Source organism: Panulirus ornatus, chromosome 69 (assembly GCF_036320965.1).
Source record: "Panulirus ornatus isolate Po-2019 chromosome 69, ASM3632096v1, whole genome shotgun sequence".
Lineage (NCBI taxonomy): Eukaryota > Metazoa > Arthropoda > Malacostraca > Decapoda > Palinuridae > Panulirus > Panulirus ornatus.
Genome location: NC_092292.1, coordinates 15621496 through 15647487, shown reverse-complemented (window position 1 = coordinate 15647487; position 25992 = coordinate 15621496). Strand labels below are relative to the sequence as shown.

General features: G+C 47.7%; 1 protein-coding gene across 1 annotated transcript in view; it reads right to left on the bottom strand.

The window, feature by feature from the left end:
* Positions 1–759: 759 nt before the first annotated feature.
* LOC139747702 (uncharacterized) overlaps positions 760–25992 on the bottom strand; it is a 65425-nt gene continuing 40192 nt past the window's right edge. Inside the window, exons 2-3 of the mRNA XM_071660304.1 lie at positions 22188–25992; positions 760–1980 (exon numbers count right to left, since the gene is read on the bottom strand). The exon at positions 22188–25992 is cut by the window's right edge and continues 959 nt beyond it. Coding sequence (XP_071516405.1) covers positions 1635–1980; positions 22188–25789 — 3948 coding nt within the window. The 5' untranslated portion in view covers positions 25790–25992 and the 3' untranslated portion in view covers positions 760–1634. The remainder of the gene's footprint in view (positions 1981–22187) is intronic.

Below are 25992 nucleotides of genomic sequence, written 5' to 3'. Positions count from 1 at the left end.
ATTCCCATACTGCTTCGAATACTGTTTCAAACTCGGGTATTCACTTTTCCTTCGATACTGTTTCGAACCCGGGGATTCACTTTTCCTTCGAATACTGTTTCGAACTCGTGGATTCACTTTTCCTTCGATACTGTTTCGAACTCGGGGATTCAATCTCCTCCAGGCTATATGATATAAGACCCCCCTTTTGCGTACAAGTAGGAGAATAGCTATAGATATCTATATATGTATAGAATTTCATTATTTCCTCTATAGATTTCTAGTTAACAATGCTATAATCATTCAAGTTTTCTCAGACCATACTTAGAGAAACCCTACTAACGAGCGGTTTCTGAACGTAGGTTTCTAGATATACGTACGTATATGTTCTCTCATTGTTATATATATATATATATATATATATATATATATATATATATATATATATATATATATATATATATATATATGTATGTATGTATGTATATGTATATCTATATATCTATATATTTGTGTCTATAAAAATACATAGAATCTGATAAAGAGTCAACAAAGACTGAGAGCAAAATCTGAGGTATTTTGATATTCTACAAAGCAGCTGTTTGGTCGTGACGTCACAGTGATCCCTGGACGGTCACGCCCGGATGTCACTGTGTCTATCGGACGCAGATGTCACAGTCCTCTCCTCACTGGCTTAGGTCTGACGTCAATTATCTGACGTCAATTATCTGACCACTTTTTCGACCTAGGGTTTCTGGCTCACATTATTCTTTCAGTATATATATATATATATATATATATATATATATATATATATATATATATATATATATATATATATATATATATATAATTCATTCTTATTCATTTTTCATTCTTATTTATATCTCTGCTTGCTTATTTAATTATCTATTTATTCATTTAGCCTATTATTTATCTGTCTATTTATTCATCGGTATATTTAATTACATATTTATCCATGTCTATTTACTTGCCTTCTTATCTATTAATTCATTTCTAATTTCAGTATATATATATATATATATATATATATATATATATATATATATATATATATATATATATATATATATATATATATATATATTCAGCCAACACAAGCCACTTGCACGTGCTCAGAGAGCCTCCATGTGCTCATGGACGAGATTTGAAACTCACACGAGTATTTCCGTGGGGTCAAAATAGTGAGCAACAACTCTCCAAAAAAAGTCATATTGTCGAGAACTGATCGTCGGAATTTGTCCCTAATTGACGGTGATTTTCTGGTAATTACGGGTCACCCTATTTTCGGGACTAATGAGGGCAATAGTTACCATACCTAATGATGTTGATTTTGCGTTCATGATTATGTGGGGTAGGGGATGGGGGGTCAGTCATCATTCCTTTTATGGGATCCGTCAAATGCGGACGCGTAGCGCGAGTTTGTGGCAATGGGCGTCCTTAATTGTGTGGTGGGGGGGGAGTCATTACGCGTCCTTAGACTCACCGCAGGACTCATCAGATGAGGCGCTGCTGAGGCGTTTAATGAGTGAGTCCAAGAGACATAGGCGTCCACACCTCCTCCTTCATCCCAGGAGGATGCGTGAAGGCGTAATGCGTCGGTCCGACATGACGTATCTACGCTTCGGTCTTCATCAAAGAATCAGGTCCTCGATATCGGATGAGTCGGAGGAAGACGACGAGGAGGAGGAGGACGACGACGACTCGTAGGACGACGAGGAAGGCGACGAGGAGTCCGAACACGTCGAAGACGAGGAGGAGGACGAGGAGGAGGAGGACGTGACCGACGAAGACGACGAGGAGGAGGAGGAGGTGGACTTCTTGGAGCCGCCAGAGAAGGACGTCAGGGTCGACGACGATGAAGACGACGATGATCGGGACAGCGACGACGGCAGGGACGACCAGGACGTGTCGGAGTCACGGTCATGTCTGTCGCCTCGTCGTGCCCGACGCTTCTTGTGCGTTCTCTTGTGTCGTTTCCTGTGGAGAGGAGAACAGAGTCACATACCAGGAGAACAGAGTTCACATACCAGGAGAACAGAGTTCACATACCAGGAGAACAGAGTCACATACCAGGAGAACAGAGTCACATACCTGGAGAACAGAGTCACATACCAGGAGAACAGAGTTCACATACCAGGAGAACAGAGTTCACATACCAGGAGAACAGAGTTCACATACCAGGAGAACAGAGTCACATACCAGGAGAACAGAGTCACATACCTGGAGAACAGAGTTCACATACCAGGAGAACAGAGTTCACATACCAGGAGAACAGAGTTCACATACCAGGAGAACAGAGTTCACATACCAGGAGAACAGAGTCACATACCAGGAGAACAGAGTCACATACCAGGAGAACAGAGTTCACATACCAGGAGAACAGAGTTCACATACCAGGAGAACAGAGTTCACATACCAGGAGAACAGAGTCACATACCAGGAGAACAGAGTCACATACCTGGAGAACAGAGTCACATACCTGGAGAACAGAGTCACATACCAGGAGAACAGAGTCACATACCAGGAGAACAGAGTCACATACCAGGAGAACAGAGTCGCATACGAAAAGAATAGAATCACATGCCAAGAAAACATAGTCACATAACTGAAGAAGAGAGCCTGTTTAACTGTATGTTATTTTGACGATAGATAAACACAATGTATCTTGGAAGATACATATGACATCTGTGACCCCTAAGTTAAGAAGATCCCAAGATGGCATCTTACTACCTAATCATGTGATCACTTACAGACACACACCTCCGCACATAGAAGCGACTGTTCGCCCATATTACAAAGGTTTTAGGGAATAGTCGTTCTCAATCAGTCGTTCGGTGGGTTTATAGAGAGCCAGACCGACGTGGCTGTTGGGTGGCTGGGAGGATCGTTCTCTGGGGTAGATGGTGCGCCAGGAGTGGTGGCTACTGTCGTCTAGCTACGACATCTCTCTCTCTGTCTGTCTGTCTGTCTGTCTCTCTCTCTCTCTCTCTCTCTCTCTCTCTCTGGGGACCCTCAGGGGATGTTCATCTGGGGGGGCCGCCACCATCACGCGCGTAATTTGCAAATCCAATTTCTCCAGTGGTTCGGGTTAACTCGGGAATGTCTCGGCTCTCGCCACCTTACAACTGTCTCTCTCTCTCTCTCTCTCTCTCTCTCTCTCTCTCTCTCTCTCTCTCTCTCTCTCTCTCTCTCTCTCTCTCTCCATTATTTTCTCCCTTTGTTCTCAGCCATTGAGAAATACGATTTCAACATATCATTTTTCCTTTTTTTTTTTCCCCACCTGTGCCAACAACGTAACCTCTCTTTTATTCCATGAGTTATATAGTTGATTCGAATTATTTTTGAGATTATCTGAATGTAATCCATGAGCAATGTAATCCAACGGCATTCATCACTAACCCTCAACACTGGCGTCTAACCAGGAGTCTTCCCCCCCTGCAGAAATAGATGTATGACTCACGTGTTTTCTTAATATACTTACCTACGGAACTGCACTGATTTTTATGTGGCTGTCAAGTGTCACTCCTTTGGCCCAGGTAGCTGGCTCTCTCTGCCTCACCCTACACGTGGGCTGCTGGCTTTCAGTTCACACATGCATACATACACACTCTCTCTCTCTCTCCACCTTACACATGATACTTGATAATGCATAACTCACACAACCTGTTTCATGTAACTAAGGGTTTTCCTGCGGTGAGCGCCACGTGCTGGTCTCTGTCTTTAGGCATAATTTCGTCGCAGAATAGAGAAAGACAGACAGACAGACAGACAGACACACGCACACACACACACACACACACACACACACACACACACACACACACACACACACACACATATACACAGACGGAGTTTATGGATATGGGATTTTGAATAGGTCTCTTGGCTGGGTAATCTTAACCTCAAACAATCTATCTATCAGTCAACCACAGACTATCTATCTATCAGTCAACCTTAACCACAGACTATCTATCTATCAGTCAGACTTAACCACAGACTATCTATCTATCAGTCAACCTTAACCACAAATTATCTATCTATCAGTCAACCTTAACCACAAATTATCTATCTATCAGTCAACCTTAACCACAGCCTATCTATCTATCGGTCAGACTTAACCACAGACTCTCTATCTATCTACCATCACACTCACTCCAGCTCCATGGGAGTGGATCTGGTGTACACACCTTCTCAAATCACAGGGAAAACGCCTTCACACACCGTTAACAGTGAGAGGGAGCCACACAGAGAAGGGGTTCAGTTGGAGAATTTTTCCTGTACCAGTTTACACTGTAAATATATCAGTTTTGAGGCCTCTTGGCCCAGATGTTCTTGGCTGGAAACCTCGCTCACTCTGTCTCCTTCCTCATTCAACAGATGTGGGAGATTTTTTATAGATATAAATGTTTATATTTAGTCTCTTCTGTCTCCCTATCATTTCGTCTGGATATCTCTCTTCGCTTGCACGCCCGTCTCTACCTGCACACCATCTGTCTATACCTGCACACAAGTTTGAGCTTTTACTCCTGTTTCTACCTGCACATCTGTTGCCTGAAACGGAACCTCAGTCCCAAAATTCATTGCCTGACTCCCTTCTCAACACATCTGACCATCCAGCACATCAGGTTTGAGTAATTCATTGTGGGAATCGACAATTTGATATATATATATATATATATATATATATATATATATATATATATATATATATATATATATATATATATATACCACACTGCAAATCCATGTTTGAGGAGTCATGCTGTAATCCTATGGCCCTTTCCTTAGTCTGTGAAACACACCACTGGACATTCATTCCCTCTTCCTTTATCCCCACCCACCCACAATCAGCAACACACGGAGAAGCCAGGCAACACAAGTGCTGGAACGACCGGTGTGGTGTTGGGCCGCGTAGGACGAACGAACACACACACCCCCAACCCCCCCACCCCTCCCTCCAACCCCGGAGGGTTTAGAACCAGCGTCGACAAATATAGGTCACCCACCCAGCTATTTTCTCCCTGCTAAGTTTGTCATTGAGGGAGGCAATGTGTGTGTGTGTGTGTGTTGGGCGGTGGTTGCCAGGGAAGGGAAGGAGGGAGTCATTCATGCCATGATGGCTCCTCTTCTCTCTCTCTCTCTCTCTCTCTCTCTCTCTCTCTCTCTCTCTCTCTCTCTCTCTCTCTCTCTCTCTCATTCCATCAGCCTCTCTCTCTCCGACCATTGTACGCTAACATCTCCGTCTCCGTCACCTCGCTGTCAACTCGTTGTCTCTCTCAGATCTTCGTCGGTCCTCTCCTTCATATGGACACACCACCTCCTCCCTCCTCCTCCTCCTCCTCCTCTCCCTTTTTAACCCACCCGTCTATCGCGTCGTCATCAAAGGGTCGTCAGCTTTTCGATCGGCTCTTCGTCAGTCGTTAGTCAGTCTTCATACGTCAGCTGCGTCCGCCTGTCAGCGCTCTGGTGTCCTACTTAACGCGGAACGTTGGAACACCTGTCTCTACCTGCACACCTGTCTCTACCTGCACACCTGTCTCTACCTGCACATCTGTCTCTACCTGCACACCTGTCTCTACCTGCACATCTGTCTCTACCAGGACATCTGTGTCTTACTGCATACCCGTCGACCTGCACTTCTGTCTATACCCTTACACCTGACTGTCTGAACACACATCTCTCCACCTGCACATCTGTCTCTTTACCCACACACCTGTCTTTACACCTACACTCCTGTCTTTGCATCTACACACCTGCCTCTGTAAACCATTTACCCATGCTCTTATACGCGATATCATCGCTCAAAAGAAAACGATACAATACCATATACATGAAGCAGACAATGGGTATTGAAAAGTATCCACAGCAACCAGTTCGCTCCAGGGAACATTAATGGATGTTGTAATCCCGAAGTGCGCAACCCAGGTGAATAGGAAGCACCAAAAGAGAATTTCTTTATGATTGGAAACTCGTATGACAGTACTGAATTCCATTATGAAAGAAGGTCTAAGGGGGGGGGGGGTAACTCTACTCCCACTGTTGTCAAATAACCATTCCCCCCCACACTTGTATCTGGGGGTCACATGGAACCCATTGAGTAACTGTGTGTCTAGTGAGGCTTGTGTGTGGCCTCTGTCAGGTCTAAGGAGAACTGTGGGTAGTTAAGGAGGGTAGTTACCACGTCAACGAGGTCTCTCTCTCTCTCTCTCTCTCTCTCTCTCTCTCTCTCTCTCTCTCTCTCTCTCTCTCTCTCTCTCTCTCTCTCTTCTCAGCTAATGACAAACAGAATCAGTCCCTCCCTCTCCCCCTCTCAGACACCCCACACGCCTCCTCAGTGCCTCCTGACGAATGCATTCAAATTCCATATACCCATTGTCCTCAGTGGCTTTTATAGAATCCATATAACTCTTTTCTTTTTTCGATAGTCACCCACTGTTTCGAAAATGGTCTCTGGCAGCTGATGATAAAAGGCCGGGAGGCATCATGGAATATTATCTTACGTGATGTTAGATAAGACTCGATCCAGCACCGGGAGTCTCCCAGGCAGTTCTGTGTCAGAACCAATACTTTGCCTCGGCCGAACTCATCAGGCAAATGGACTCGCGATTCTCAGGTCAATACGATCCAATTAAGTGGTTGATTACTTAACCGTTTGTCGATGATACTCCATCCTCTCCCCTCCTCCTCTCCCCTCCCCTCCTCCTCTCCCCTCCTCCTCTCCCCTCCTCTCCCCTCCTCCTCTCCCCTCCCAAAGCCTGTGTTCCGGTGATTATGTTAATTCAGTATTCAGTGGGGAGGTTCTCTTTCTCTTTACCTCTCTCTCTCTCTCTCTCTCTCTCTCTCTCTCTCTCTCTCTCTCTCTCTCTCTCTCTCTCTCTCTCTGCGTTCCGGTGAGGACGCACGCACTCACGCGAAGCTGAATGATTTACTTTTCCTTACGTCCATTATGTACTCTTATGTAATTACCATGTTGTCATTGGTCCTATTTCTGCTGTACGGGGAGAGAGTTTTACACTCGTGTTGTCCCGTCTCTTGCGTGTGTGTGTGTGTGTGTGTGTGTGTATGTGTGTGTGTGTGGCACTCCACCTTCAGCATGAGTTGAAGGCACGACGCTGGTCAGGCGGCCCCCATAGCTCGACGTGGCACCCTGGGCCATAACTCACACGTATCATCTCCCAATGTTTGCCACGCTGGCACGAGAGGGAGAGAGAGGGAGGGTGGGAGAGAGAGAGAGAGAGAGAGAGAGAGAACGGATTTATGGCTCCCACAGCCCCAATTGGAAAAATTTTCGGGGGTGATGGAACTAAGATGGCAAGCGTAAAGTGAAGGGAAGGGAGTCTTTTTCCTTTTTCCTTTGAACGTGTGGACACTGTGGATGAATGGCTAGAGAACTAGCATTGGAAATCCCGTCCCCTAGGATCGAGCCCTTTCCCTCCCCCACACACCCAGTGGAAGGTCTCCAGGGCAGTGCTGGGATTCGCCACAGTCACCTGGGTCGTCGACCCATGTGTGGATAGGTACCACGTATCTGTTGGCTAACCGTGAGAGACACTACTGGGGTCAAGGTCCCATGTTCCTAACCCGGTAAAACAGAAGTAAATCTTCTTTGCTACTTTCTTTAACTTTATTTATTTCCGCGTCTTTTTCTCGTTCATTTAAGGCCTGGCCTCGATAGCTATGTTCTGCCCGTGTGACTGGAGTCATAGGCGTCGATAAAGGAGAGTGTCCTCTCCTTTGGTTTATGAATTAGGGGTTCATGAACCTGGGCCACTGAAGAACCGAAGCAGGGTCGACTGATTCAGACACGTCCGAACTTTTTAAGGCAGTTAAGAAATGCAAAACTAGAACTGTATATACGTATGTTAAACCTCTGAAAACCTCACTTGTGATTAGAAAAATAAATGATAAGTAAAACACCAAATTTTCTCTTGAGACGTGAGCACAGAATCAACCAGTTCGAACAGCGATGAAGCATTGGTGCCTCCACAGATGCCTCGGGGTTTCAGTGTTTGAGCGAGTTTGGCGACTGTTTCACAACGCAGAAGACGAGACGAAGCTGAGGAGGCCAATGTGAGACACAAATACCAAATCCGAAAAAAAAACCAACATTGGATGTACTCGTAACTCTCTGTCTCTCCTGGGAAATGAATGCTTGTGCCACACACGTACCGAGATGAGGCGTTGCATCGCATGTAACCCACTGTTCGTCCTGGGGAACGTAAAGTCACACCAATGCTGTGCACTGTATAATGTTGTCATTACGTCAGGGACCGCTGTGATGACGCCATGGCCCCATTGCACAATGAGTGGCCTTTTATGTGTGATTTAATTATACTCTAAACTTCAAACGCTTTCCCCCAAAAGCCTGTTTATATACCTGGGACCTCAACTTAATAGACTCTTGCCAGAGGACAGTTCAGTGTATATGTTTATCATCTAAACTGATTCACACTGTTGACACAAGACAGTCTAGTGTATATGTTTATAATCTAAACCGATTAACACTTTTGAAAGAAGGGAATTGAATGTAGTGTGTATTCATGATCTAAATTGGATACCGCGCTGCCAGAAGGTAATTCATGTAATCACATCGACGTGGTCAATACTGCCGGGGACTTTGGTAGAAGTAAAGATAATTATAATTACATTTCATCAGAGACAGTAACTCTGTATATGGGCGTTAACGTTATCAAGCGAAGATGAGGAAGAAGATGAATGAAAACATATGAGACGTTCACTCATGGTGCCATGGCTGGCACTGATCTATTTTCCGCGAAGATGTCATTTGTGAGGGGACTGTATACCTGTTTTCTCTCTCTCTCTCTCTCTCTCTCTCTCTCTCTCTCTCTCTCTCTCTCTCTCTCTCTCTCTCTCTCTCTCACACACACACACACACACACACACACACACACACACACACACACACACACACACACCTAGGGAACTAACCTAAGCATGGACGAACAATCAACGGATCAAGACACATAGATCAGTGCGTTTTGTTTGCATTTATTTCAACACTTCGAGAGCGCAGGCGCTGTAGATTTTTTCCTCGGGTGGAACTGTGACGCATGGGACGGGCATGCGTCACATGCATGCGGGCAACTGTGCATGTTGCGTGTACCATCAACAGCCACAAGTTTGGGGGGTTCGGGGAACAAGGCATCCGTCGTCCCTCTTAGCGACACGTACCTAAGACAGGACTCCTTAACTATGCGTGACATTTGCTCTAGCGCATGCGTGAGGAGCTTGTCATGACCCCAGGCGTGGAAAGCATGTCGATTTCTTATGCGTGATGTCTCACACGCATGCGTGAGAGGTCGCTGTACGCATGCGTGCCCGAAGTTTTACGCACCGCACTGTATACGTAGAGAGAGAGACACGCTAGTGTGACTTTACTGAGGACCAGAAGGAGTGGGTGTTGACCCAAGCCCACAGCTTCCATTGCTGCCTCTACTTCTGCTTCCATTGCTGCCTCTACTTCTGCTCCCACTGCTGCCTCTACTTCTGCTCCCACTGCTGCCTCTACTTCTGCTTTCACTGCTGCCTCTACTTCTGCATCCACTGCTGCCTCTGCTTCTGCTTCCACTGCTGCCTCTGCTTCTGCTTCCATTGTTGCTTCTACTTCTGCTTCCACTCCTGCTTCTGCTTCTACTCCCGCTGTTCCTGCTGTAAATATCTGCCCCCCGAGACGCATTTCCTCACCCACGAAGTAAAAAGAGAGGAGGAAGATGAACCCCCACCCATCTTCATTTTTTTCTTTTACCTTTGATTAGATTTACTTATTTACAGTCTGTGTGGCGTGTGGCGTCGGTAAAGTGGAAGGATATCCTGGGTTAAGGTTGACACAGTCCACAGAACACTGTGGGATGCTCCACTTGCGGGTGTTTGCCGAGATCTCGTGGGAGGGAAAAGGGAGGGAGATGGGAGGAAAAAGGGAGGAGGAGTAGTACACTTGCTTAACTCCTCTCGGGTTTTTTTTTAAGACCGCCTTTGGTTCAAGCATCTCCCTCACAGCTTTGCAGGAAGACTTGGGCCTTTACGTCGCCAACAACTTTGCCCCCCAACCCAACCCCGCCCCAACCCCGCCTCCTCTTTTTCTTTGCTCTGATTTAGACGTCATTCCTGTCACTTTTTTTGAGCAAGGGAATTTGCATACGATTTCTAAAGGCATTGAGCTTGGTTGTACGTGATGTCAGTACAGGTTAGAGCTCACGTCTGTTGTCTTCTTTCCGTGTCGAGGCTCCAGGTTGTGGTAATTGCCTCTGAGTGTGTGTGTGTGTGTGTGTGTGTGTGTGTGTGTGTGTGTGTGTCCTTAATCTGTGTCTGTCGTTCTCAGGAGCGTCAACAGCAGGGCTGGCTCTCTCTCTCTCTCTCTCTCTCTCTCTCTCTCTCTCTCTCTCTCTCTCTCTCTCTCTCTCTCTCTCTCTCTCTGGTCTCTTCCTTCCATCGTTTCCTTGTGCCAAATCTTGTTTCTCCTTTGCGTCAGCGACGCTGAGCTGAGTTAGTACAACTCAGAGTCTAATTTATGGTTTGAGGGTTATGAAAGAATCATTAAATTCGGGTAAAATAGCAACGCTGGAAGGTGAACGTCACATATGAAATGCGAGGCAAAATGTGTGTGTTGCCCGCGAGAGTTGTGAAGCAACAGCGTCTGACACAGTTTCAGTATTTACCCGTCTGGCCCTGTAAACATTGCCGCTGTATGCTGGGAGAGTCGGCGCTGAGAGTGAACGCCAGACTGGGTTCGTGGGTTTTGGGGTTACTACCAGAAGAGTGAACGCCAGGCTCTGACTCGTGGGCTGAGTGTCTGCTGGCAGAATCGTGCTGGCTTCATACCAGGATTTCAAGTCTGGTGTTATTCAAAGTGCAAATATGTGCCTGATGGCAACACATGCATTCTAGTGAGGAAAATCATTTGCAGAAAATTACAGTCGTAGTTGCGCTTGGGTGAAATTGCACCAGTTGTGATTAAGATGTAATTAAGATTAGGCATGATTAGTGACAGGGGTAAGATATATGGTGTCATAAGTTACTGAGGGTATTCATTAATTGATTTTTGTGTAATATATGTGCGAACGATTTTCTTGAGTGAGACTACATACTTGTGAAATATTTAGTATTTGTGCCTGCAAATCAAGGTTTTGAAAGAGCCCCCTTTTCCCTCTCTCTCTTCTTGTTCTTCTTCTTCTTCTTCTTCTTCTTCTTCTTCTTCTTCTTCTTCTTCTTCTTCTTCTTTGTCTTCTTCTTCGTCTTCTTTTTCTTCTTCTTCTTTTTTCTTCTTATTCTTCTTCTTCGTCTTCTTTTTCTTCTCTTCTTCTTCTTCTTCTCCTCCTTCTCTTTCTTCTTCTTCTTCTTCTTCTTCTCTTTCTTCCTCTCCTTCTTCATAGAACCGTAAATGTTAAGGATAAAGCTTCCTTTTTTCTCCCTCTCTTTCCAAATACGAGATTTGGTTCTTCATAAGAAAACCGAAGTCATATTCTTAGGTGGGAGAGCTTGGGTCTTCCCCCCTGCAGAAAATAACATGTGTGTGTGTGTGTGTGTGTGTGTGTGTGTGTGTGTGTGTGTGTGTGTGTGTGTGGTTCTCTTCTTGTGTCCTGGTGATCGAGATCATAATAGATTGTGGGGGGAAAACAGAGCGAGTCCGTTCATCAGTGTTGGTATTCATGTGCAGTCGGACGAGACTGTATACAGCTGCCTGGCACTGACCAAACCAGAGGGTTTTCGACCATGCACGTCAGAAAGAGTCAGATTATAACACTCTCTGAGGCTGAGGGCAAATGATAACCAAATGATTCCAGATCTAAGATAAAAAAAAAAGTGAGTCAAATCTGGAAAATTTTCGTTCAGAATTTAAGAGCCACGGTCCAGGTTTGGGAATTCATCCTCAAAATTAACGGAACTGACATTGAAAATTCAGGAATTCAATTTCCAAATCTTGGAATTGAGGTTTTGGATATAGGAATTTAGATTTCAAATTCAGGAATGTGTTTTCCATGTTTAGGAATCTATATTCTATATCTGAGAGTTTAATAAGTCCTCTAATTAGAGTTGTATACACACACATAGCAGTAAACAGGTCATTGCAATGCTTAAATTCGTCACTGATCAAGTCACAGTGCACAATTACGATGCGAAATGATGACAGGGTTTAGGAGTTGCAGTCACGAGAGGGTACTAATTTGCATAATGAGCCGTAGATTCATCATGACGTGTGAGACCAAACTATGGTTTGGGTTGGCCTCATTATATTCTAGGGAGATGAGGAGGAGGAGGTGTGGTGTGGTGTGTGTATCCTTCCAGACGATGGTATGTGACGAATTTTGTCATAGTTTTGTCCCATTCTCTTCCATCTTCCTATTTTCTTTTTTTTTTTTTTTTTTTTGGCCCTTCTTTTTTATGTCCTTCCTTTTCTTCTTTCCCATCTGGCCTTCTGTCCCATTTCCTTTTTGTCTTTCTCTTATCCATCCTTTTCTTCTTTTCCGTCTGGCCTTCTGTCCTATTCTGTCCAATCTTCCCTCCTTTTCCATCTGGCCTTGTGTCCCATTCTGTCCAATTCCTCCTCTTTTTCCATCTGTCCTTCTGTCTCATTCTGTCCAATCCCTCCTCCTTTTCCATCTGGCCTTCTGTCCTATTCTGTCTAATCCCTCCTTCTTTTCCATCTGGTCTTCTGTCCTATTCTGTCTAATCCCTCCTCCTTTCCCATTTGGCCTTCTGTCCCATTCTGTCCAATCCCAATTCTTCCAACTTATCTTTGACGCCTCTATCTTTGCTCATTCCGTCTCTCGTGTCTCCCATTCCTCTTTCCTTGGCTCTCTCCCATCCACATCTCCTCTTTCCTGTTTCCGCTGCCTGATGATCTCCTCCTCTCCCATCCAAACCACGACCCAGCCAGAACCCATCCAAATAACCTCATTACGTCACCTAAAACACACCATTCCATCCCAGCATTTTCGTGTCACATGAACGAGGTATAATTCGTTCATTAAGCATTGCCTGAAAACCCTGGACAGGCGAAGCATTAAGATGTGTCACCCACACAACACCGTGATAACATCTTTTGATATACAACACTAGCAAAATCACAGGAATTCTCTCACAAGGACCAAAATCCCAGGAATTCTCTCACAAGGACCAAAATACCAGGAATTCTCTCACAAGGACCAAAAAATTCTACTGTATTTAAAACCCGCAGAAGACGATCACTTGCAAGAGAAAAAAAATCTCGCACACACACGAAAAAAATGTCTTCGTTTTATATTCTCTTGAACTCGTTGTACGTTCTGTTGTATTCGTTATACGTTCACCACTGTTCGTTATAAGTTCTCTAATGGTGCTTGTAATGACGTCAGTCGGTTGTCTTTGAACGTCCCCATGAGTCAGTGGGGAAGACTTAAAAGAAAACGTGAATAAAATTTGCACACGCAAAGAGAGAGAAAAGAAGAAAAAACCCTTTTGCGAAAGAATTGCTCCTGGACCTTTTCACACAACGTAATTACGGCGGTAATCTAATGTGTTACCGGGTATATAATTATCACGGCCTTATATTGGGGAAGGGAAAACCCACAGGGGACGGAGGGACGGAGGGACGGAGGAGGGACGGAGGGACGGAGGAGGGACGGAAGGGTGTTTGGTATTCAAATTTATTCAAATTAGTGACTGGCGAATAAGTGTGTCTGGACTGGTAGTTCCACTACCACTAACCACCACCAATAACAACAACAACAAAAATATTTTATCTATTTCATTATATTTTGTCGCTGTCTCCCGCGTCAGCGAGGTAGCGCAAGGAAACAGACGAAAGAATGGCCCAGCCCCACCTACATACACATGGGAATGGGGAATCGTGCTCTCTCTCTCTCTCTCTCTCTCTCTCTCTCTCTCTCTCTCTCTCTCTCTCTCTCTCTCTCTCTCTCTCTCTCTATCTATCTATCTATCTATCTATCTATCTATCTATCTATTGTGCCGTCATCATCACATCGTCTACCTCCACCACCCTCCACAGCGCGCGGGTCCCTACCTGACGGAGAGGACGTGTCAGTGACGTGAGTCATCTGCAGACACTGAGGGAGGGATTAAGGTTTGAGGGGGAGAGAGAAGAAAAACAAAGAAAACCTGGGAATCCAGGTACTCTTCCAGGCCGTCGTCCACACACACACACACACACACACACACACACACACACACACACACACACACACACACACATGGAGTAGTTCTGGACACTATACAGAAGTTCCGACACTTTTATGATAGAAAAATGTTATAGAGATGTTGGGTGTGGGGTTAGGGGAGGACATACGAGTGTAAAAGTCCCTTCCTGTACATCACAAATATGCAACATCACACACACACACACACACACACACACACACACACACACACACACACACACACACACACACACAAATAGTTTTATACAAATTTTTCCCTTGGTTTAATTTGTGTTAATATCGTCATCATTCTGGTTAAATGGCCTCATGTTTTCTAGAGATGATGGTTAACCTCTGTGGTTAATTTTGGGTCATTTGTGTAGGGGTCAACCTGAGCTAAAGGTTAGTCAGGTCAGGTCATTGCGAGTCAGCCGTGTGGGGTCAGGTGGGGTTGACTGGGGGTCATGACGTGGTGTGAGGTCAACCAGAAGGCTGAGACGTTGGGGTCAACTAGGGTAGTTCAGGTCACTAGTCTGAAACCAGTAGAAAACCACATTTCCAGCCGATCTTCCGATGCCTTGCTGAGGGATTCGAACCCTCGAAGAGAAGTAACTAAACACATGTGTGTGTATGTGTGTGTGTGTGTGTGTGTGTGTGTGTGTGTGTGTGTGTGTGTGTGTGTGTGTGTGTGTAAAATTCAAACTGTGACAAAGCATATAAATCATTTTGCTTCTTCGATCACACAAACACGAAGATAAAGCTTCACTGTAAACCAGCCAAGGCTCCAATGTGAGCATTGACACGTACAGACATTTACATATGTATAGGCAGTTACCTACGCATATATGTATAGTTGATGTGTAAGTGATCAGTTCCAGCCCCAGAGCCGTGGAGCTGATCAAAGCCGTTGATTGTAACAAGATGTGATGCCTCTTCATGGTTAGGTGGAGTGGAGTGGATGACGAGTGGATGGGACTGGAGATGGATAACATCCCTGGAAGTGGATATCATCTCTGGAAGTGGAATTTGTCTCTGGAAGTGGACATTTCTGGAATGGACATCTCTTGAATTGAATGATATCTGTGGAAATGGACATTGTCTCTGGAAGTGTACATTATCTGTGGATTTGGACATTGTCTCTGGAAGTGGACATTGTCTCTGGAAGTGGACATTATCTCTGGAAGTGGACATTGTCTCTGGAAGTGGACATTATCTCTGGAAGTGGACATTATCTCTGGAAGTGGACATTATCTCTGGAAGTGGACATTATCTCTGGAAGTGGAATTGTTTCTGGAAGTGAACCTTTGTTTCTGGAAGCTGATAATCCTGGAATTCGACCTGAAGTGAAAGCGGATGTCACTGGAAGTGAACGTCTCTGGAAGTGACTATATCCAGACCATTTCTGGAAGTGTGTGTGCGTGTATGTGTGTGTGTGTGTGTGTGTGTGTGTGTGTGTGTGTGTGTGTCCCTGTAAGTGGACGCCCCGGCAAGTGAATATCATTTAAGGCGACCGTCTCTCAAACCCTGGACGGCCCTGGAAACGGAATCCCCCGAATATGAACATCCCTGGAACGGGACGTGACTTCCATAGAAATACCCTCCTCAATTAATCCATACTTGACCCTCCGTGTGGCTGAGACACTCGTGGCAACACTGGTTATGATTAAGGGACTGGTGGTGGACGTAGACCAGATCAGTGTTGCGGCAACACTGGCTGTGAACGGGACTGGTGGAGACCAGATCAGTGTGGCAACACTGGTATGGCCAGCACACTCTCCCACAGATCTTCTGAATATTTGATACACGGGGAACCACACACACACACACACACACACATTCGCATTCATGTGAGGCTCTGGGTGCGTGTGTGTGTGTCTGTGTGTGTGTCTCTGTGTGGGGCTCTCCACTCTCCAGTGACCCTTGGAAAGCGGAACTCCGCTATCCATAGCGAGGCCCAATGTCAGAGAGGTCATATGAGCCACGTAGAGCAACAGTCCATTGCAGAACACCATCTTGGGGTCAGTTCTTTGATATTCGCTCTCCTCACCCAGGTCATAAGGGAGTATATGTTAAGATTGGCAAGGCGAGATAGCCATGTTTAATGGGAGGGAGGATAATTATAGACCTTAGATGCAGCTCATGTAAAAACTAGCGGACGCTAGACAGGCCACTTGTGTACATAGATTCTAGATATCTTCCTCTCCCTTTCCCTCCCTCTCCACCTCTCCCACACACTCTCCTCCCCATCCAAACTCCCTCCCCTTCCAGACAGCGCGGGGGGGTTGAATTGACCTTTTGACCTGATCTTGACCTATGACCTTTCCCTAGAGGAAAGCAGTCTCTTACAGGAATTCCTGAATCGGTTCTGTACCACGGATACCTGACACGATCGCTGGCAGCAGCTGTCACACACACACACACACACACACACACACACACACAATACAGAGAGGCATATGCAGGTATATACATACACGTAAGAATGTGTGTGTGTGTGTGTGTGTGTGTGTGTGTGTGTGTGTGCGCGCGCGCGCAGTTCTGATTAGCGGCAACGGTGGTGAACTTTGCCTGCGGGAGGTCAATGCCCCTGACCCAATATCTACCTGCACAGTAAATGGAGATTGACCATCCACTCTCATAGGCACTTAGCCTCGTGGGCCATGAGAGTGCCTCACTGCTCACTAATTCACTCGGCAGGCCTTGCACTTACGCTGAGGGCTTAAATAATGAAGCTCCCCCTCTCCCCTTGTGCTTAGGTGGCCAGCTGGTGCAAAGGGGGAAGAGAGGAAGGGAAGGAGGAGGTGGGAGGAGGAGGAGGAGGAGGAGGCAGAGGAGGAGGCAGGAGGCATCCCTTGGGTTGCTAGAGAGGTCTTGTGAAGAGGCATGTGTCTTGGGTTGGTTATGGTGCCTCTCGGAAGTCCCTAGTGGTCCTGATGGTCTTCCATTAGTGACACGAAGACAGAAATGCAAGGTTAAGGAAGCTACATCGATCAAAACGTGGGCACGACCCTTGAACACGATGGTGCACGACCCTTGAACACGACGGTGCACGACCCTTGAACACGGTGGTGCACGACCCTTGAACACGACGGTACACGACCCTTGAACACGACGGTACACGACCCTTGAACACGGTGGTGCACGACCCTTGAACACGATGGTGCACGACGCTTGAGCACGACGGTACACGACCCTTGAACTCGATGGTACACGAGCCTTGAGCACGATGGTACATGACCTCTTGAACAGTACGGTACACGATTCTCGAGCAGGACGGTACACGACCCTTGAGCAGGACGGTACACAACCCTTCAGCAGGACTAGGTACACGACCCCTTGAGCAGGACTAGGTACACGACCCCTGATCACGACGGTACGGCCCTTGGGTATGGAGGACGGACCATCATACCCAAGAGTCGTACCATCAATGCTCTAAGGTTCGTACCGTCCCCACACCACCCGTGCAACAGACGCATCCTGCAGTCAATCAATTATTCAGCACCATTACTCACGCACCTGACTCACCCACCCACCGCGCGAGGAGGGCAAGCAACCGGAACTTACCAATGAATATATTCACCTTTGACTCAGAGACTCATGATATTTTGAGCCTGTGAGTACACTGTAAGTCAGTGGGTCTTATGGTCACAGGCCACCCCTGAGCTGTGTCTGTTAGGGTGACAAGACCATCCCTGCGTAGCACGTATAGAAAAAGACATATGACTGATTGACTGGCCACATACTGCAGACTGCGGAATGGAATAGGGCGATGGGCCTCACCCCCTCTGAGAAGGAAGAGGACCCGCCTCAATAGAGGGGCGCTCCTGGGGGCTATCTTTCAAAAGTAGAGCAAGAGAAATGTTTTGTACTTTCGTGTCTTTTAAGTCAATATTTCGCTTTCGTGAGCGCCAAAAGCTGTTCACGGTGTGTGGAAGGCGTAAACCCGGGTCCTGCTTCGGGAACCTGTGTCTCCTCGCTCGTACAGTATTTGTTACGGAATGAGAAGTGTCGTGAGGAGCGGCCGGCGTATTTACCCGGGGATTCGAACCCATCGTCTGGAACTCAGCTCCACTGGCGCTGACTGAGAGCTGTTATCTTACCATTTCCCCCAAAAAGTGTTTTACTTCAAGCTTTATTTCAAGCTTGTTTCAAACGTTTCTTTGGCAGTGTCACTTCAAGCTTTTCGTTCGAGACTTTGTCTCACGAAATTATCATGCAGCTTTATTTCAAGCTTTTCTTTTAGCAGTTTGAATTCATGTCTTTCCTAACAGCTTTAGCGTCAAAGGCAGGTGAAGAAAACAGAAAGATGTCCTCTGTTATAACAACAGAAAACAGAGAGATGATGTCCTCTGTTATAACAACAGAAAACAGAGATGATGTCCTCTGTTACAACAACAGAAAACAGAGGGATGATGTCCTCTGTTATAACAACAGAAAACAGAGAGATGTCCTCTGTTATAACAACAGAAAACAGAGATGATGTCCTCTGTTATAACAACAGAAAACAGAGAGATGATGTCCTCTGTTATAACAACAGAAAACAGAGAGATGATGTCCTCTGTTATAACAACAGAAAACAGAGAGTTGTCCTCTGTTATAACAACAGAAAACAGAGAGATGATGTCCTCTGTTATAACAACAGAAAATTAGTTTTCTCAGGAAAGATTATGAACTTAATGTCGCTGTTTTCCCCGAGAATAAACGTAATGACATTACGTCTCGACTCCCACAGAAATATATCAGAAAGTGTCAACTGCTGCTGCAGCCTTCCGTAAGGGTGACTCACTGCGTAAACACACGAAAATATCGAACGTAACGACCCAACTTCCATGTAGAATTATCCGTAAGGGTATGAGTCATCACGGAAACAGTAGCAACTTCGACCATAAAACCTATGGTGCATCCAGTACTAACCACAAGGGTGAGGATCAAGTGGTCGTTAGTGTGAAGGTCGACCATATAGAGAGGGTCAGTCCTGTGGCCCTCCCCTCCAGTATCAATAATATGTACCACGAACTACAGTTGTGTTGCTCTTTGTTACCGCCCGCTGGCCCGTAGAACAGATGGCAGCCATTTTGCGTGTGTGTGTGTGTGTGTGTGAGAGAGAGAGAGAGAGAGAGAGAGAGAGAGAGAGAGAGAGAGAGAGAGAGAGAGAGAGACAATGTTTTTTTGAACACAGAGGAGAGAGGGAGTAGTGAGGAATATGAGTAGGACTTTTCCTCTTCTCTCTCTCTCTCTCTCTCTCTCTCTCTCTCTCTCTCTCTCTCTCTCTCTCTCTCTCTCTCTCAGCTGAAGGACGTTTGACGACGTCCCCTTGACTCGGCTTGCTTGTGCCCTTTGATCTGGCGATAACAAGATATCGCCGGGGAGTGATTGCCTGATATGGAGGAGGGGGGCAGGAGCTCTTGGTTCTCCTGCAGGAGAGGCCATGGGAACTTGGTGTGGCCACTTAAATTTGGAGAATGGTGTGTCCGGGACTCCTGTAGAAGCTGTCGGGGGAATCGGCTGGAGTTCCGCGAGTCTCACGCAGTAGGAGGGGGTCGTCGGAGGGCACTGTGGTCGCGTAATGCGATGAGTTAAAGTTCCACAAGTCTCCTGTAGGAGAGATCGACGGAGTTCAGTGTGGTTCCTCCACTGTGAAAAGAGAGACAGAGGAATTACGGGCATTTCCTGCAGCAGGGGATCCGGTCAGGGCTCTTGAGGCGCGCCCACTTTGATGCCGAGATCAATGAATAAATGAGGCATTAGAGAAACGCCCAGGCCGCTGCTCTTACGCGGCTGAGGGAATGGACAGGTCTTCAAAAGCGCCCACATCCCCCTCACACCCTCCCAAACCTCGTCAATGGATGAAAAACACCGGAGAAGAACTGAGGGATAACCAGGCCCTCGAGAATTCCCACACGGATGAAAGGCTCCGGCTTTGATCTCAGTGTTTCCCCCGTGAGCCTCAGCCTTTTTGTTTGTGCTCTGTGAGAGGAGATGATGGCTTGAGGTCGTGTGTATGGGAGGAAGGGCTGGCGAGGGAGGAGGAGGAGGAGGAGGAGGAGGGACATATGCTTTTTGTTTGTTGGTGTGTGTGGCAAGGTGATGAAATGGGGGAACGGTTCCCTGTACTAGTTAGTTGTTTCTCTGTGTGAAGTACTCGCCGTTCACTGGAGCAACGAATAACCCCAAAAGAAGAAGAAGAAGAAGAAGAAGAAGAAGAAGAAGAAGAAGAAGAAGAGTAAGTCTGTCAAGATGGATTCAGCTGCTCTGACAGCGGTGTATTGTTGCAGCTGGGAGAAAGAATAGCGAATGGCTGACCATCAAGAGACGTCCAAGCTGTTGTCGTGTTCGGTGGCCGAGGAAGGAAGGAGAGGAACCTCAACGGACCATCGGCACTCTTCAGGTACCTCCTAGACGACCTTGAATATCACGTCTACAAACTCATATAGAAGGGAACACTCCTTCTTCAGGAGGTGTCGCCTCAGCAGTGATAGTCTCAGGTGGGGTTTAGAACCATAGCGCCTGATTCATTCATGACCGAAGATGGATGATTTTCAAGCCATAACGTGGTCGAAGTAGCTCTGACGAACTTCGGTGAAGATTTCATCCTCGTTCCTGAAACGGCTTGCGATGGACTTGAAACTCTCCCATCGAACATGAAACTGAATTGAGGTACGCTAAAAAAAAAGTGTGTCTTGCGAATGCTGAAAGCGTGGTGTGGTCACGTCGTGAGATACTCTGCAGCTGTCTGGCTGAAGAAAAGACTAAGAGAGAGAGAGAAAAAAAAGATTAGTTTCGTCCAGTTGTGACTGGTGGTCGATCTTTACTGCCTGTGTTGGTGTGGAGAGCTCTCGTGGTTGACTCTGTTCTTGGTGTACAGACAGCGACTCCTACAATCCCCCATCGTCTGCATAGGATACTTCTCACGACTACGTTCTTGGCCTACAGACAGCGACTCCTACAATCCCCCATCGTCTGCATACGATACTTCCCACGCCAAGAAAAGCCCCTCACCAGGGAACCTGTCCACACACACACACACACACACACACACTCCAAGTGTGATTGTCACTGAACACTCCTGATGATGTCCCCAACACATTTCAGTTCAAGTGCCTTTCTTTTTAGCACGTACCCAGTCGTCCAGAGTCAGAGAATAGCCGGAACGGGGATGACCGTCCCTCTGGCTATACTGCTGACGGTATCTGGCGAGCTTAACTTCTCTCTGACAAGCCACGCCACGCATTGTGCGAGGTGAGGTGGTGAGGTTGGGGAGTACGCAGGTGAGGTGGGGAGGTTGGGAGTACGTAGGTGAGGTGAGGTGAGGTTGGGAAGTACGTAGGTGAGGTGAGGTGAGGTTGGGGAGTACGTAGTCCTCCTTTGCTATTCGCCCCACCAAGATCCATCAGTAATCTCGCCTAGTCTGACCGAATTTAAACTATGCTTTAGGATTTGTTCGAGTTTAGCGTCCGCCGTTCTAAAATGGCGCAGTGCATTTGGAGGTAAATGTTGGCGCAGGGCCACACACCGTCATATGACTGAATAAAATGGATTCGACGCGTCACCTCCCCCCTCCCCAGCTAAGATAACCATCATACTCAGGTTGAGAGTCAGGGATGACACGATGTGGACGACTCCTCTCTCTCTCTCTCTCTCTCTCTCTCTCTCTCTCTCTCTCTCTCTCTCTCTCTCTCTCTCTCTCTCTCTCTCTATCTATCTATCTATCTATCTATCTATCTATCTCTATCTATCTATCTATCTATCTGTCTAACTATCTATCTATCTCTGTCCATCTTTGCAACGTTGCTAAACATAATCTTGGAGCCTGAAGTTGCTTCCTAATTTTCCTTGAAACCAACAGATGTCAAGATGTAAAAGTCTTGCATTCCATTCTCTCTCTCTCTCTCTCTCTCTCTCTCTCTCTCTCTCTCTCTCTCTCTCTCTCTGCAGTGGTGCCAAAAATGGTGAAGGGACCTGCAGCACATTCTGATTTCTGATCCTAAGAAAGGCCAAAGAAAAATCAACTTAGAATCTTTCTTTCCTTACCTGGTCGCTCCGGTGTTTGCAGTCGGGGCCTCTGGAGTAGTGGGTGTGAGCAGGTCCACCAGCGGCTCGTAAGGAACCAGCGGGTTCCTCTGGGAACACCGTTTGCCCTCAGGGTTGCCCTCCTGACTGGTGAACAGGTCCCTGGCGGACTCGAGTCCTGGAGGACTAAACAACGCTCCGAGGTTTGTGTGTGATTCCTTGACCGGCCGTCGCGCCTTCTTCGGCGACTTCTTCGGTGATCTGCTGCTGCTGGTGTCCTTCTGTTTCCTGTCCTTACCAGTGAGTAAGGTGGAAGTCCTCTCTACACACGTAGCGTCATGACCCGAGGCCCAAGGGTCGTGACTAGTGGCTCCCCTTAAGAGGTGATGTTGGTGATGATGGTGTTGGTGGTGATGGTGGTGGTGTGGGTGCTGTTGGTGATGCTGTTGTTGCTGTTGGTGATGCTGCTGTTGTTGTTGTTGATGGTGATGGTGATGATGGTGATGGGAATGTAAGAGCGACTTCGATGTTGTCTCTTTTAGTCTCGAACTCTTTTTGTGTTCATCCGGCCGGCTTTTCTCTTTGTGGACCTGTTGCCTGCCCACAGCCGAGGTGATCTTAGTAGTGGAGGACAAACCTTGACTTTCTATTTGCGATTTAGTTTTGGCTTTGAATTTTCCTCTTAATTTCTCCTTGGACGAGATCGCCGAATCCAAAAGGTCCTCGAGGTGTTTGTCCTTTGGCGAGTTCTTCCTCTCTGTCGCTTTCCTTCTGGCGAATTCCTCATGTAAGAAGTTGGCCTCCTCGGTTTCCCGGACGGGAGAGAACGCCTCTTTGCTAGATCCGTTGCCCAGGAGCAGGCAGTCGGACAGCGGGTTCAGACTCAGCTTTCTGGGCGGCCGAGTTCGCCGACTCCCGAAGAGTTCCTCCGTCGGCAGCGACTGCTTGCGGGTCGTCTTTTGTGGCGAAAAGACGGTGAAACACAAGTCGTCCCTGTCGGATGACGGCGTCTCGGGTATGATGAGGTCCTTTTGGTGCAGTCTCTCCTTATCTCTTTGATCTCCCTGGAGAGATAGTAGATTAGATGCGAGATCAGTAGCTAGAACAGATTGCAGTGGCTGGTCATCGTCATCAGACACGCCTGGGAGTCTCTGGCCACGTTTGGCCTGCCCAGCAGAGGACTTGAGCTTCTCCTTGTCTTCGTTTTTATCAGACAAGATACCCTTGTCATTTGACTGGTCCTGGGCCAGCGAGGTGGAAGGGACGACCTTTTTCACGTCATCAGATTTCTGGGATAATTTCTTCATGTCTAGAGTGACAGAATTACTGTCTGTGGTTAAGATGTGAGAGCCCAGGAGTGGACGTTTGGTCGCTGACCTCAGACAGTCGGCGATGAGTGCATCTGTCTCACCGAATCTCTTCTTGTACTCGACGTACTCATCTCGGTCGAAATTATCAATCTTGACACTCAGTAGCGCCTCCGAAGGATCGCCCGGCTTGGGTATGTAAAGCTTTTCTAAGCTGCTCTTCCTCCTCTCGCTTAAACTAGCCTTCCTACTCTCCCAAGCGCCCTCACGTAGTGCCTCCTCGTCCTCCGTGGCGAGGGGTTCAATGATGCCACTTTGGACACCTGGCGAGTCTGGCGTCTGGCCCGGCGTTGCCGTAGGACACGACGGCAAAGGCTCCGTCCTGGGTTTCCTGTTTGGCTTTTGAAGGACGAATTCTGCCTCCTTGGCGTTGATGTTCTGGTAGACCTCCGAGTTCATCCCGTAAGGAGGTGGGTAAAGTAATTCATCGTGGAGGTCGCCTGGGGTGAGGAGCTTCTGGGTGTAGGCGCCGTCCTGCGGAGGGGTCAGGAAACTAAACCAGTCCGGGGAAGTCACTAAGGGCTTCGTATGTCTCTCTGTTGCCCTGGTCACCTCCGACATGGTACGTGCCTCGGGCAGGTCCCCAAGGGAGTCCCCAAAAGCTAGAGACTCTGCGTCGTTCGAGCGCTGAGTGTTACACGGCGACTTGGCAGTGCGACTCAAGGACTCAACGTTAGCAAGTAGGGTTGCAGAGGGAGACCTCCTTACGGGGTCTTGGAAGTGAAACGGGAGGTTGGCTGACGACGATGATGTGGTGGTGGTGGTGGTGGGAGGAGGTAGATGAGCAGGCATCACAGACTGTCCAGAGGAGCTGAAGATGAGTGAGTCTCGCTGGTAATGCTCTTGAAGACTACAAGGAAGGCTCTTACCGACGCCCGGAGGATCTTGGTGGCGGGAAGGAGGATTCAAGCTCATTACGGGTGTCTTTGGCAAATCGGGTAGATCGAAGCTTTTTGACGTCGGCTCCAGGTCCAGAGAAAACTTCTTGGGCGATAAAGGCATCGAAGTGTAGGTGACGTGTGTGTTGCAAGAGTCGTGTTCGAACAGGGGGTTGAGAACCCCGAGCGAGGACCTTTGCGACAGCCTGGGCGCGCATGCGTGGCTGGTGCCTGGATTAACACACGCACACTGCCCGGGAGGGGAAGTCATCAGGTCACATGACGTCGTCAGAAGCCCGCCAGACGTCGGCTGAGTCCGTACCACCTCCGGGTTGGTGTGCCTCCTCGCGGGGGAGCCTCGGGAGCAAGTGGAATAACCCGGATTCCAAAAAGTGGAAGGCTGCGTCGCGCTTATAGTGTAGGGAATATCACAGGAACTCATCGCTCGCTTACACAGCCCCACCTCCTCTCCCGCCGGCTGCATGCTGAAAGGCTTCAGGCTCGAGAACTTCTCGCCCTCCAGAAGGAAGGGGATGCTGGAGGCGTTGGTGTGTAGCAGGGAGTTGTTGTCTCCGTCTGGAAGACTGAAGGGGCCGTTGGTTTCCGTGGTGTGGCTCGCCTTCCCCAAGGTGCCACACGGGGTGGAGAAGGGTCCACAGTGGAACGTGGGGCCACACGAGGCCAGGAGAGACGACTCGATGCTCTTTAGATTAAACGCTGCCGAGGAGGAGTACTGCTGCTGCTGTTGCTGTTCCGTCCTGCTCCTGTGTGAGCGTTCCAGACCGCCCGCCAGGCCAGGACGGGTCGTGATCTGCATCTCCTCCTTGCCCTCCATTCTTCCCTCCGGCTGGAGACTCAGCCGGAACACGCCCGGCTTCTCAGTCACGTACGTTATCATGTTGGTCTTCTGGTTATCAGCAGCCCCCGCGAACCACTCTACCTGGCCGTTCTGTGTACACCCGCCACACGGTGGATGAAGAAGACCCACTCTTCCCTTCGCTCTGTCGTACCCAACACGTGATGGGAAGCCTTCCAGAGCCTGCTTATTCTCACAACACTGCCCGAGACCTGGGAGACACTCCGCTGGCCCCAGCAGTTTATAGGGTACTCTATTAATCCCACACTTCTCGTCAAACTGTCTGGCAGGCGATTTCAAAGGGTCGAATTCGTCCAGTTCCTCGCCATTTCCAGAGTCCGGCGACAACTCTGTAGAGTCCTGGAAAGCTTTGAGGTCTGCCGCTGCCGGAGTGTGGTAGGAGGCCGAGGAGGCAGTGGCAGTGGTAGTGGTGGTGGTGGTAGTGGTAGTGGTAGTAGTGGCCAGTGGCAGGGAGGAAGTGGGTCCCGGTGGGCAAGGTGGGGCTGCCGGGACCTCCATCATGGCCTCCTCGGCACCAGCAGCACTCTTGGCACTGACCCAGACGATCCTGGCATCCTGGACGGCGTCAACAGTTTGTTAACTTTAGCACAACTTTAAAAAAAAAAAAAGATACAGAAAATATGGATACCGCACAGTTTGATCTGCTTTACATTTATCCAATCTGAAATCCGTTTCCCCAAGTATATTCAGTCGCTAATGTATCT